The sequence below is a fragment of the Typopeltis vanoorti genome, chromosome 12 (genome assembly GCF_054136105.1).
Source record: "Typopeltis vanoorti isolate ZY-2024b chromosome 12, IOZ_Tvanoo_1.0, whole genome shotgun sequence".
Classification (NCBI taxonomy): domain Eukaryota; kingdom Metazoa; phylum Arthropoda; class Arachnida; order Uropygi; family Thelyphonidae; genus Typopeltis; species Typopeltis vanoorti.
Window position 1 is genome coordinate 86,907,459 of NC_143560.1, and position 13,639 is coordinate 86,921,097.

General features: G+C 35.4%; 1 protein-coding gene across 1 annotated transcript in view; it reads left to right on the forward strand.

Annotated features, from left to right (window-relative positions):
- LOC150100967 (SH3 domain-binding glutamic acid-rich protein homolog) overlaps window positions 1-13,639 on the forward strand; it is a 49,745-nt gene that overhangs the window by 17,750 nt on the left and 18,356 nt on the right. Inside the window, exons 2-3 of the mRNA XM_090401154.1 lie at window positions 7,197-7,379; window positions 13,106-13,260. Of these exons, the coding sequence (XP_090257280.1) occupies window positions 7,197-7,379; window positions 13,106-13,255 (333 nt within the window). The 3' untranslated portion in view covers window positions 13,256-13,260. The remainder of the gene's footprint in view (window positions 1-7,196; window positions 7,380-13,105; window positions 13,261-13,639) is intronic.

The following is a 13,639-nucleotide window of genomic DNA, read 5'->3' on the forward strand; positions in this document are numbered from 1 at the left end:
GGGGAAAATGGGTGCATGTTTGAAAGAGAAGGATGGTCAGAAAGAGAGGCGAAAAAATGTTAAAAAATAAGTAAAGAAGAAAGTGTGATTTGAAAACCATAACGGATGTTAAAAGGGATGAAAGTGGGGTGAGAGTGGTGGAAGGAAATGAAATTGAGAGAGCGAATGAAACTAGAAATGGCATGACGCAGAAATCGAAAGAATGGATGATAGCGAAAGTTCGATGCATGTTGGACTGAAAGAACAAACAAAGATGAATGAGTGTGAAAATGGAAAGAATGATAGCGAAAGTTGGACGCATGTTGGACCGAAAGTACGGAAACAAAGAAAGATGAATGAGAGTGAAAGTGAGAAGAGGGGGAGTTAGAAAGATTGAATGATAGAGAATGTGTCATGAGATTCGGAAGTTGAATTGGATTGGATGAGACAAGAAATGAAATGGATGCGGAATGAAATTAAGAAAACTCAGGTAAAAACTATTAAAATAAATAATGATGGAATGCAAGAGTTAACGAAAGATGAGCGAGTGGCGTTGTATGGCGACTCCATTATTAAAGGTGTGCTGGAGGATAGAATGCACAAGGTATGTTTTCCAGGCGCTAAAATGAGTAGAGTGATTGAGGCATTGGATATGAGGCAGGAGCGAGCAAAAGAGTTAATAGTATTAATAGGTATGAATGATTTGAGAGAAGACAGAGTGTGCCAGAATGGATATCAGGAGGCTGCTTAGAAGGATAAAAGAGAATAGTGTGACAGGAAGGGTAGTTAGCATGTTGCCTAGACTGTGGCAAAATGAGGCGGAGAGCAAGGATTATGAATGATATGCTGGCTGAAATGTGTGAGGAGACAGGAGTACAGTTTGTTAATGTGTGGAATGAGTTTGAGGGACGAAGTGAGCTGTATGGGAGCGATGGACTGTATTTTATTTGAGTGGTTACGGTGTGAGTCACTTGGAGAGAATGCTGCTGGAAGGTAGAGAATGAATCAGATCGAGTGGGAAGTGATGTGGAAGAGTGGGAGAGTAAGACAGGAGAAATTGAAGAGGTGGTTATGAATGGAGAAGTGAGTGGTATGAGTATAGAAAATGAGAGAATGGGTGTGCAAGAGGAGCATGGAAACAGGGAGGCTCAGGGTGGACAGGAGTACACAGCATGAGAAAGGTGGATGCTCCAAGAGGAAGTGAGCATGTGAAGGAATGGGATGACCAGGGATCAAGAGGAAACAGTTGGAATTGAAAAGGGTTTTAAAATGAAGAAGCAGAAAGGGAAATGGCCCCAGTCGAGCATGGAGAGATCACATCAAGTGAGTAGTAGTATCAGTGGAACTAGCTGTAGATCCAGAAATGAGCTGTTGTGTTTGTATACAAATGCTCGAAGTATAAGAAACAAGGCAGATCAAATGGTTGCACTAATTGCATCTGTTCACCAAAAGATTGTTGGAATAAGTGAGACATGGTTGGAAGAGGATGACATCCTCACAGGAATAGAGATGGAAGGGTATGATGTGTTTCGTGAGGACAGGGGGGGGGGGGGTAAAAAGGGAGGTGGAGTGCTATTGATGATAGAGAAAGAGTTATGTCCATATAAAGTGGAGATGCAAGAGGGAAATAGTGCCGGTGGTTTTGAGGCAGTATGGTATGAGATAGAGGTGAATGGAATCAAATACTTGGTGGGATGTTGTTATAGACCAGGTAATGTGGATTGTGGTGATAATGAAATGTACAATCGAATTAGCCAAGTAAATAAGAAAAGGGTGATTTTAATTATAGCAATATAGACTGGAATGATAAGATAGCAACTGGAAGTAAAGAAAATGAGTTTCTTGAATTTTTGAGGGATAACTACCTCAGACAGTATGTAACAGAGGGCACACAAGGATTGAGGATCTTGGATTTGGTCATCTCATCAGAGGATGTAATTATAAATGAGGGTGTCAAATCATCCACCAATTGCTGAGAGTGACCATGAGGTGATTACCTAGGTGGTTGCTAGCAGTGTGAGGATCTCTATGAGAAAAAGGGTATATGTGGAACTACAAGGGTTGGGGGGACAGCTTGCAGGTGTAGCATGGAATGAGGAGTTAGCTGGAAAAGAGATCAATGCAGCTTGGGGGATTTTCAAAAACTGTTTAGTAGATGCAATGTCTAAATGTATTCCAAGGGTGAGAAGGTTAAATAAGATGGTTGTGAGATGGATGAATAAAAAAATTAAGCATGCGATACAGAGAAAAAGGGCATTGTGGAGACAGCATAAGAGAAGTGGAAATAACCAATTCTATGAGGTCTACAAAGATCAAGCAAGGAGGGTGACTTGGTTGGTGAGGGTAGCTAAATAGAGGTATGAACTGCAGTTGGCTAATGAAGCCAAAAAGAATCCTAATGAGTTCTTTCGATATGTAGCCAGCAAAAGAAAGAATAATTATGGAAGGATGACATTGATTGGAGAAAATGGTATAAAGACAGCTGATGCAGAATGTGTGATGGAGATACTTAATGAGCAGTTCATAAAGATCTTTCAATCTTGTGAATGTGACTTCATGGAGGGATTGAGAGCAGTTGATGATGGGGAGGAGAGACTGACTGTAGGTGAGCAAGAGGTGTATGGGGAGTTGAGTAAACTAGATGTTAATAAGGCTGTGGGACTTGATAATATATCACCACGTATTCTGAAAGAATGTGCCAGGGAGTTGACATCTGCCTTGACATATTTATTTAATGAGTCTTGCACTCGGTCAAGTTCCTAAGGAGGGCAAGATTGCCACTTCATAAAGGAGATGATTGAACTCAAGCATCAAACTATAGGCCTATTTGTGTGTCAGGTGTTGTAGTTAAGTTGTTGGAGAAGCTCGTGAGAACTAGGATCCAGAGTTGGGTTGATAACAATGGTATTATCTTTGATGGACAGCATGGATTTGCTAAAGGGAGGTCATATTTTAGTAATCTACTTACTTATTACAATAAAGTGACTGCTTCCTTGGACAGAGGAAAAGGATACAGTAATATACTTGGATTTCACAAAGGCTTTTGATAGAGTACCTCATGATAGGTTGACATCAAACTAGAGCAGATGGGGTTGGATATTAGATTGGTGCATTGGATTGGAAACTGGCTATCTGATAGGTATCAATAAGTTGTGTATAGGGGAGCGATATCCAGGAAAAGGAAAGTCACTAGTGGAGTGCCTCAGGGGTCTGTTTTAGGTCTATTGCTGTTTAACTTGTATATTAATGATATATAGGTGAAGATTTGGATGGAGATATTCAGTTGTTTGCAGATGATGCAAAGTTGGGACGAACCATGAAGTGTAGTGAAGATGTTGTGGCCTTACAGGAAGACTTGAATAGATTGAGTGATTGGGCACGGAAATGGGGATGTGAGTTAAATGTTGTAAAATGTAAGGTTTTAAAATTTGGAAAACAAAGACGGGATGCAGAATTTATGCTTGATGAGAATATATTGTTGGAGGTAGAGGAAATAAGAGATCTGGGGGTGATAGTGGATAAGGATCTAAAATTTAGGGGACACATCACCAAAATTGTGAAGACAACACAAAGGCTTTTGGGAATGATGTGGAGGACACTAACGTGTAGAAGTAGAGAGATTCTTGTTCCGTTGTATAAGGCTTTGATTAGGCCACACATAGACTATTGTGCCCAGATTTGGTCACCTGGTTTTCAGAAGGATGAAGAGATGTTGGAAAGGGTCGAAAGGAGACTGACTAAGGTAGTTTCTGACCTCTGGAATGTTGAGTATGAGGAAAGATTGAGAAGATGTAATTTTCAGAGTCTGGTGGACAGGAGGAAGAGGGAAGATATGATGAGACCTACAAGTCGGTAAGGGGTTGTTATAGGATCAATGCTAGAGAAGTTTTACAGAGAATAGTGGGAGATCAGGGGAGAGCCAGAGGTCATCCCCTGGAAACTGTATAAAGAAGGTGTGAGAGGCAGGTTTTTTTCATGCAGAATTGTGAATGATTGGAATGCCTTGCCTGAGAATGTGGTGTCTGCAAAGAGTTTGAATGTGTTTAAAACACGGTATGATGAGCTGTGTGTGTGATAAAAGGACCTCCCAGATGAGTCTTTGACTCCATGAGGTCTTGGGGTGGATAACTGTTATCTGCAAACCTGAAGTTGAAGTTCCTATCCCTGACTTTTACACCCTTTAATTCTGCAATAACTTTAAAAACTTCTTCACTATATGTATGTTATACAGTAAAGATAAGACATTCTTGTCTTACTCCTTTTTTTTTTTTTCAAAGCTGCCAGAATATGCATTTTTGTATCTTATTGAGGTCATTAGATTCCAGTATATATACTGGATATCCAGTATATATTCAATCCCAGTATATATATATTATATGTAGATTTAAAATCTGTATAATATATAATTATATGTAGATTTTTTTCCTTTTAACTCATTATTCTATAGGATATGTATTGATTTCTTGTGGTCTATTGAATCAAATACTTTGATGTAATCAATAAAACAAAGATGTATGCTTTTCTGATTATCAGGGCTCCTTTCATCATGTTTTCAAATTAAATTCCTTCTCTTGTACCTTTTTGTCTTTGAAAACCCTAATTCTGTGGTCAAAGGGCATTTTATTCTTTCTAGGGTTATTCTCAGTAGTAATTTCATAACATGGTTTGTTAAATTTATTAGAAAATATTCTGAACATTCAAAAGTTCTTGAAATTTTGGTGATAGTGACAGATGGATTTTCTTAGATCATCATGTATTCAGTATCATGTTATTAAAAATAATCTTTAGATCGTTAATTGTTTTCATTTAATTTCTTTAACAATTTACTAGGGATCTGATCAGGGCCTGGTGTTTTACCTGTTTCATTTGACTTAGCATATTCTGTTTCTATAATTGGTTCACCATCCATATTTTGTATATCTGATGCATCTTTTTGATCAGAATCAAACAGTTCTTTTCCATATTCTTTCCATCTTTTCATATCTTATGTTTCTAGTAGTATTTTTCTATTTTGATCTTTTATCAAAGATAGTTGAAATTTCCTTTTTATTTGTCAGAGTTTGGATTGATTTATGCATTTCTTTACTATCATGTTTGTTGTACAATTCCTCTATTTGTTTACATTTTTCATTTAGCCACTTGTCTTTGGCCTTCCTGCATTCATTTTTTTATCATTTTACTGAGTATTTTATACTGTGCATTTTTTTTTTTTCCTCTTTCATTCTTAAGTTCTAATATTGATTCTGTCATCCAGGTTTGTTCTTATTGTATTTAAGTTTTGGAATAATCTCATTGGCTGTCTTATATATTGCACTTCTAAATTTTGACCATCTTGTTTTCCAATTTCCTCTGTGTTGCTAAGTATATTGTCTTCTGTTTTATATCCTACAGGATCTAGTTTTTTCCTAATTGCTGAGTTAAACACTATTATGTTGTCAAATATATTCATCAAAGCTATCAAGTCTTTCAGTATGATTTGTTTTCAGAAATGTTCAAAACAATCTCTCACCTTTTTCATTTCTTTCACTCAATCCAAATTTTCCAATAACTGATTTTTCTTTCCATTCTCCAACCTTTGCATTCAAGTCACCCATCACTGACTTTAATTTGGCTTAACATATTCTATAGATTTTTGTAAGTTATTATAAAGATCTTCTATTTCTTTATTATTGTGAATCGCTGTAGGGCATAAACCTGAATAATTATGATGTTAAAAGGTTTTGCAACTAATTCAATAAGTATCACTTTCATTTATGGGCCACAGCCCTAGTACACATTTAAAGATGCCTTTCTTAATCATGAAACCCATTCCATATTCATACTTCTCTCTCCCAGAATATACAAATGTAAAGCCATCTTTATCTAGTTTTCCTGAATTAGGCCATCTGGTTTCACTAATTCCCATCACATCAACTTTGTCTTTTCATTTTTTTTGTACAAGGTTGTCAAAATTCCCTAGTTTATATAATGTTCTCACGTTCCAATTTTCAAGACTGTTTCTTGTTTTCAAATGAGGAATATCAGATACCAACCTTCCTTTTGGATTTAAGTTGACATTATCATGGGGATGGGGGTGCATTTGCAGTATTCGTTTTACTCATAGTTTCAGTGTCTTCTTCGCTTATTTACGTTGCAGAAGTTCCAACTTCCAAAGCTTAGCTTGTATGATATTTTCATCTTTCCATGGTCAACTACAGGATAGCAACGTGATGAGGCCCAAATCTCTTCCATATCTGCAATAGGCAGCTAACTTGGCTCAAACTGCCATGTGTTGATCTGTATTCAGATTCTTCTGCCTGCCAATTGTTTCACATTGCCATTGATATATGAATTGTTCCACCAGTAATGAAACATCATTGCAGTCATATCTTCACCAGAGCCCCTTTAGTCAGCCATTTTTCAGGGTTCTCTGTAAGCCTTCACAGCTGCTGTATTGGACTGAGGCACATGAAGTCCCCACCATGCTTCACCTTACAAAGCAATCCTCTACTTTATATTGCTTCTACCCTCCATGGCATGGACACAGGGCTGGACTTTGGAGGGTTTGGAAGTTTGATTTGCTTCACATATACTTAATGTCTACAGGAGCACTGCTGTATACTTTCCCCTGCTATGTTCTTAATTATCATAGACTGGGTGATGAAAAAAGTATATCCTATGGAAATACAGGATTACAATGGTTATTTCAAAACTGACTTCACAATCTAGATTTTGCAGAGGATATCTGCTTATTTTCACAAAAACACCAACATATAGAACAAAAAAACAACACCTGTAGAAACAGCTAAAAAAGTTGGTTGTAAGATAAATAAAAATAAAACAATGTTGATGAAAATAAATGCAAAGCAAAATAAACAAATAATAGAAGATACACCACTTAAAGAAGTAGAACAGTTTATATACCTTTTGTTCAATAGTATCGATAAAAGGAGGAACTACTGAAGATATAAATAGAAGGAAACAGCTGGCTTATTCAATTTTCAATCAGCTTAGAAATAGTTGGAAAAACAAGAACTTGTCTATTAATACTAAAATGAGAATATTCTAACTTAAATGTAAAGGCAATACTTATGTATGGATCAGAAACGTGGATGCTAAACAAAAAGATAGTTAACAATGTCCAGGTCTTCTTAAACAAGAGTTACAGTGTATAGTTGTCTGTGAAAGCTTTTTTTGCTACAGTCAAGAACTAATGAAAATTATAAATTCTTTTATAGATTAGAAAACAGCAACAGAGAGTTCAGTTTATTTTATCATCTCTGAAATTTGACTTTGAAGTTATTGACATAACAGAATGTGGTAAAGAAGATGATCGCAACTTCATGCGAGAAGAATGTAAAAAGCATGATAAACCCAATGCACTCCCACCCCAGATTTTCAATGATGAAGAATATTGTGGGGTAAGTATTTTTTTTTTTTAATATATAGGTAATTTTTAAATGTTTATAATTACAGACCTGGTGGCTCAGTTCCAGGGGATGAAGAAATGCATTGCCATTTTAACCTTATGGGTACCAAACAAGTGATCATTATGGGTGGCTTTAATTTCCCAAACATTGATTGGGTAGAAGAGAAATTTCATAAGAAAGAAGAGGAATTTATTGAATTGTTGTGAGACAACTTTCTCAAGCAGCATGTAAAAGAAGGAATTCAAGGTCAAAGAGTGTTGGATTTGTTCATAGCGTCAGAAGGGGGGGGGGGGTCTCTGTTTAGAATATGGCTATTTTACCACCAGTTGGTGACAGTAATCATGCCATGCTTTCTTGGGAAGTATTTAATTGTATTGGTGCTCATATTAGAACAGGTTACATGTTGAACTACAAAGCTGGTAATTATGATCAGGGGAAATTACTATCTTTGTTCCCATGGTATCAGTTACTGAAAGGGAAAAATGTCAGCAATGAATGAGAATATTTGAAAAGTGCATAAATGAGGTGGTATCTCATTGTTCATTGAGAATTCTTATTGTTCAAATAAATAGGTTGGGAACGAAATGGATGTGCAACCTTATTAATCAAGAGATCCACAAGATGATGTGGAAAGAATATCATGTGAATGAAAGTGAGAGGAGTTATGAAATATAAAGCTCAGGCCAGAAAAGTAATGAGTATTATGTGGAAAGCTAAAAGCTAAAATTGGAGTACGAAAGAAACTGGTCATGTAATCTAAAGGCAATCCAAAAAATTTTATCCTCATGCCACAAGCAAAAGAAAGAATGAATGTGAAAGAATAACTTTATTTGAATGCAGATGGTACTCTAGTGTCAGAAGCTAATGAGATTGTTTAATTAACAAGTGCTCACTTTGCTAAGATATATCAACCAAGTGTATGTAACATGGTGCATAGTGCTACTGCTATTATACATTGGCTGAAGAGTTAGAGGTTCATGAAATTGAAGTTGAAGAACTGTTGCATAACCTGGACAAGAATTTGTCAATAGGGACGGTTGGAATATCAGCCTGTTTGCCAAAGGACTGTTCAGCTGAAGTGGCTAGGCCTTTCACATGTTTGTATAACTTGAGTCTCAGCTTAGGAATGATACCCCAGGAATGTATGATAGTTCCATTGTACAAGGATTGTGCAAAAACTGATATGTCTAACTACTGACTTATCAGTATTTCTGGTGTTGGTAGTGAAGATTTTAGAGAAGTTGGTAAGAACTTGCATACAGAAATGGGTAGACAAACAAGCTATACTCTGTAAGGAACAGCATGGGTTTACTAAAGGAAGGTCATGTTACAGCCAATTTGGATAAAGGGAATGAATACACTTTGGTAATGTTGGATTTTTCTAAGGCATTTGATAGGATGCCACATGAAAGACTGTTGCATAAACTGGAGAATATGGGATTGGAATATAAACTCTTGACTTGGATCAGGGGGATGGTTGACAGATGGATATCAAAAAGTGGTATACAGTGGGTGTGAATCTGCCAGATTTAAGGTGACCAATGGTGTACCTGAGGGTTCAGTCCTTGGGCCATTATTGCTCAATCTATAAATTATTGACATCAGGCAGGATCTAACATCAGATGTGCAATTGTTTGCAGAGGATGCAAAGATAGGCAGGGCAATCAGGGATGCTACTGATATTCAGCAATTATAAAATGATTTGAATAGGCTGGAAATTTGGGCAAGTGAAAATGGCTGTCAGTTTAACATTAGTTTAAAGTGATGGACTTTGACCTGATGAGAATTCCAGCAGTATATTATATTAGTGGAGTTATGCCTTAGCAAAGTCCAATTGTATTATAATATATTAATTCCATTTCTCCAACTTAGTGTAACATTGTTATAAAATGCTAGCAAATTGGCAAAACATAACCTACCTTTAGTAAATCCATTCCATTTCTTGCAGAGTATAGCTTGTCTGTCAACCTATTTCTATATGAGATTTCTTACTAACTTTTTAAAATCTTTGCCAGCACTCAAATACTGATAGGTCTCAGGGTTACTGATAGGTTTTTGCACTGCATTGTATAACAGAAGGATCATATCATCTAGTCCTTTGGGATCTTTTCTGAACTAAGACTCAAGTCTTATAAACATGTCAAGGACCTAGCCAATTTCTCTGAATGTTCCTTTAGCACATGGGCTGATATCTCATCTGTCTCTGCTGAATTCTTATTCAGGTTATGTAACAGCACTTCCATCTCATTCCTATGCATCTCTCTCTCTCTCTCTTCATCATTCGTCCAGTGCACTGTTATATACATCAGGGATATAATTAAACAAAATGAGTGATAATATTATCAATTGCATTTGTTTCTGACACAAAGGTACCATCTACATTCAGTAATGTCATTCTTCCATATTCATTCTTTTGCTTGCAGTATAACAATAGAATTTATTTGGATTGCCTTAGCCTGTGTAGCCAATTTCTTTTACTCCAATTTAGCTTTCTGCACAATACTTTTCTGGCATGTGCTTAATATATTTCATAACTCCTCTCACTGTTATTCTCACTATATTCTTTCCACATCTTCTGGATCTCTTGCTTAAATAAGGTTGCATATCCATTTCACTCCCACCCTGTTTGTTCTTCGAACTCGATGGGCACATCTGGATACTGGTGCATTTAATCATCTTTTCAAAGCTTCCCATGTGTTGCTGATCTTTTCTATTTTCATCTGAGTTGGTCATAATTTACAGTTTTGTCGTTCAGCATGTAACCTGTTTTAATTATAATATCCACATAATTAACTGCTTGTCAGGATGGTGTGGCATGATCTGTCATAAACTGGTAGTAAAATGGTTGCATTCTTAATTGTGATCACCTTTTGATTCTATAATAAAATCTCTCTGACCTTGAGTTCCTTCTTTCATGTGCTGTTTTAGGAAGTTGTTTTGCAACAGCTCAAACACCTCTAACCTGTTGGTACAACAGGTTAGTTTGTTGATGCATTTCATCATTCCCAGTAGTTGAACCACCAGATCTGTAGACATCCCACCATAATTTTATCCTCTCAGCTTTTACTTTACACCAGATAGCTCAAACTCACTGCTACATGAGACATTAATATTATTATTATTGCTTTCATACATTACCATCCTTCCTGAAACTACTTTACCCTTTACACTTGCTTCCAGTTACAACATCTGACTCTGATAACCAGGTTTCACTAATGCCAATAACCTTAGGCCACAATGTATTCACTATAGCAATTTTATTATTTTATTACTGATGCTCCTGGTATTTATGTATAGACATAACAAATTACCACCTGGATTTTACTTAGATTTAAATCTATAGCCAGCTTGACCTAGTGTGATAACTTTCTCTTTTCCTCTTCTACTACATCAAAAGCTTCAAACTCAAAGTATACATTCTTCTTACCCCTTTTTCATATACTACATAACCATGCTCAGTAGCATTCATATCATTATTAATTTGTATGCCATGGCTGAACTTTCTCTCTTTTCCCTCCTCCCTCCCCATTCTTCCCCTACTGAAGAGGAGAGGAAGCTATCTACGATTAAACATGGTGAACAACTAAAGAGAAGCTGTAAACCCATTTGCAAAGGATAGAAGGCAGAGTATAAGATTGTTGAATAGGCCTTTGTACCAAATCCTGACTCTACATTAGGTTTCACCCTAGTAATTTTTCCAGGCTCCTTATGACAAATCTATTTAAGTGTCTTCTTATCTAAGTCTTTTCTATTCAAAATATTACATCAGATATGAGCAATATTCCAAAGTTAGGCAGATTTGGGATGTATAGTGTTAGGGGAAATAATGTCTTGATTGAAAAAGTACGCTGTTTTTTGAAAACTGAAGAAGCTGTGACTGAGATGGGTGCCAGTTAAGGTTTGAGGTGATAATCAGTTTGCCCAGTCATGAAGTCCTTCACTTGCAAACTTTGTTTGCTTACACTTGGATAAAGGATTAAACCAGGAACATAATTTCTTGGCATCTTTAATTTATAGTATAACCAAATGGAAAAACTTCCAAGAACTTAATCATTGCGACTAGAACAAGAAAATATTCATAAAATACAAAATTGAAAAAAATATCATTTGAAAAATACATTAGTAGTAGCATGGGATCGAAAAAATCAAAATTGAAAAAAAAATATTGCTCGAAAAATACGTAAGTAGTTACTTGGGATCAGAAATCACTCCTTACTCCATAGATGATTGCACTGACAACTGGCACATGACTGATTTGGTGCGGGGCAGCAAGAAACTAAACTACTCAAAATCGCAACAAAAATTTGTCATTGGCTTGTCAGAAATTGAACTTGAATGATGGCTGGGATCAAATAAATCCCATGCAACTAATTAAAGGTTAGTGAAGGTTAATGTGAGTTTGTTAGTGAGCAAGCTTCTGTTTCAAGAATGTCAGCATGTTATACATAATGTCTTATCCTGAATGTTAGTTAATAACTCAACTTGATATCCTTCAAAGGTTTTTTCTTCTCCTTCCTGAAATCAAGTAATAGGGTACACCTGATTGTTTCCATCTAAGACACACTTTTTTTCCTTCTCTTCAGATTTGAACAGTATGTTAAGAACTGTTTTGATTTTAATTCATGCATCCAATTTTTGTCACTAGACATTTACACCTTGTAATTATTATTTTTCTTGTAATTCATGATTACAAATTTCAGACATAATTTAGTTCTTTTCCTCCTTTTACAAAATAATGTTTTATCCATCATCAGTTTCAGTTTACCATATTTAAAAAAAACCTTGTATTATGTTTATTAATTACTCCACATAACTGTTTTCTGCTTAATTCATCTGATAAAAATATCACTCAGATGTGAGGGAAAACTGGCTTTTAATTAAGAAACAAATGTTAGAAGATTGGAAATAACTTTGGATTTCCATGCTTCTGCTAAGACAGTATCATGGCAGATACACACATGGGCTTGTACTTTCAGAACAACTTTGAAACTACTTCTGAAATTGAACTCGTGAAATTCACATAGTAAAAAATTATAACAGTAATCTTTCCTCCTGTACATCAAATGATAGGATGTAAAAGTAACTTCATTGCAAAAATATTTAAAATATACCATTTATAGTCCTGATCAATTTAAATTACTAATAATTAACTACAAATATTAGAGAATAGTACAGAATTCTGTAGTTGCTACTTTTTCTAGCAGTTGCTGGAGAGGATGATGAGGGTATGCATGGCAAAAGAATAAGAAACAATATAAATAACATGTGATAATAGACCTCCTACAATAAGCAACTTTATAGAAAGGAAATTCAGATTGATGTTAATAGTAATGAGGATTATTCATCTTAACCATTGTCCATCAGTAACAATTTTATAAGAGAAAACTGAATTATCATATAGCTAACCAGATAACTATATTGCAGGAATTATACCTTTGTTCTTTCTTTTATTTAAGCTACTTTTCTTTGCTTTGAAGCATGTAGGAATAACTCAGCATCAAGCTGAGTGATCTTTCTAAATGAAATTTTAATTTCATTACTGTAAAATATCTATAATTTTTAGACCCCTAATTTGGAATTAAAGTAACCCCTCATACAGATGAGGTTTTTCATTTATTGTGGTCACTTACATTCACTCATGCAGTCGGTTTTAAATTGTGATTAATAATTTAATGTATAGAATAGAAATATATTGATTTCCTGAAATGCTTTTTAAGGATTTTAATGATTTTGAGGCTGCAACAGAAGAGGACAGACTAAGAGAGTTTCTTAAGCTAAATGACAGCAAAGTTTCTACAAGTGAGATAACCCTGAATACTACAAGTCAACAAGGAGACTTTGAGCACAATGGAATAGTAGAAGCCTGATTATGGTAAGTAACTTTTTGCTTTGTGTAAAATTCTCTGTAATTTGGTAATTTTTAAATCTTTTGTGCTGAGAGTCTTCTTTTGAAATACTGTAATGGCATCATTAGTTGGATTATATTTAAGTTTCTAAATGTTAGCATAAACTTAGATGAAAATAATTTCTTTTGCAAAAGAAACAGGAAAAATTCAATAGTTATTTCACTCAGGATAAGTCTGTTACTCAATTGTTTGAAGGCAAACAGATTTTTGCTAAGAAACACTTCTATGATATAGATGTCTTTTCATTCTTAACTAAAGCATAAGTTGGTTATTTTACTGATGAGCAAAAATTTGAGTATCATTTCTTAATTGTTTTCCATTTTGTGAATTGTAAGCAGTATTGAT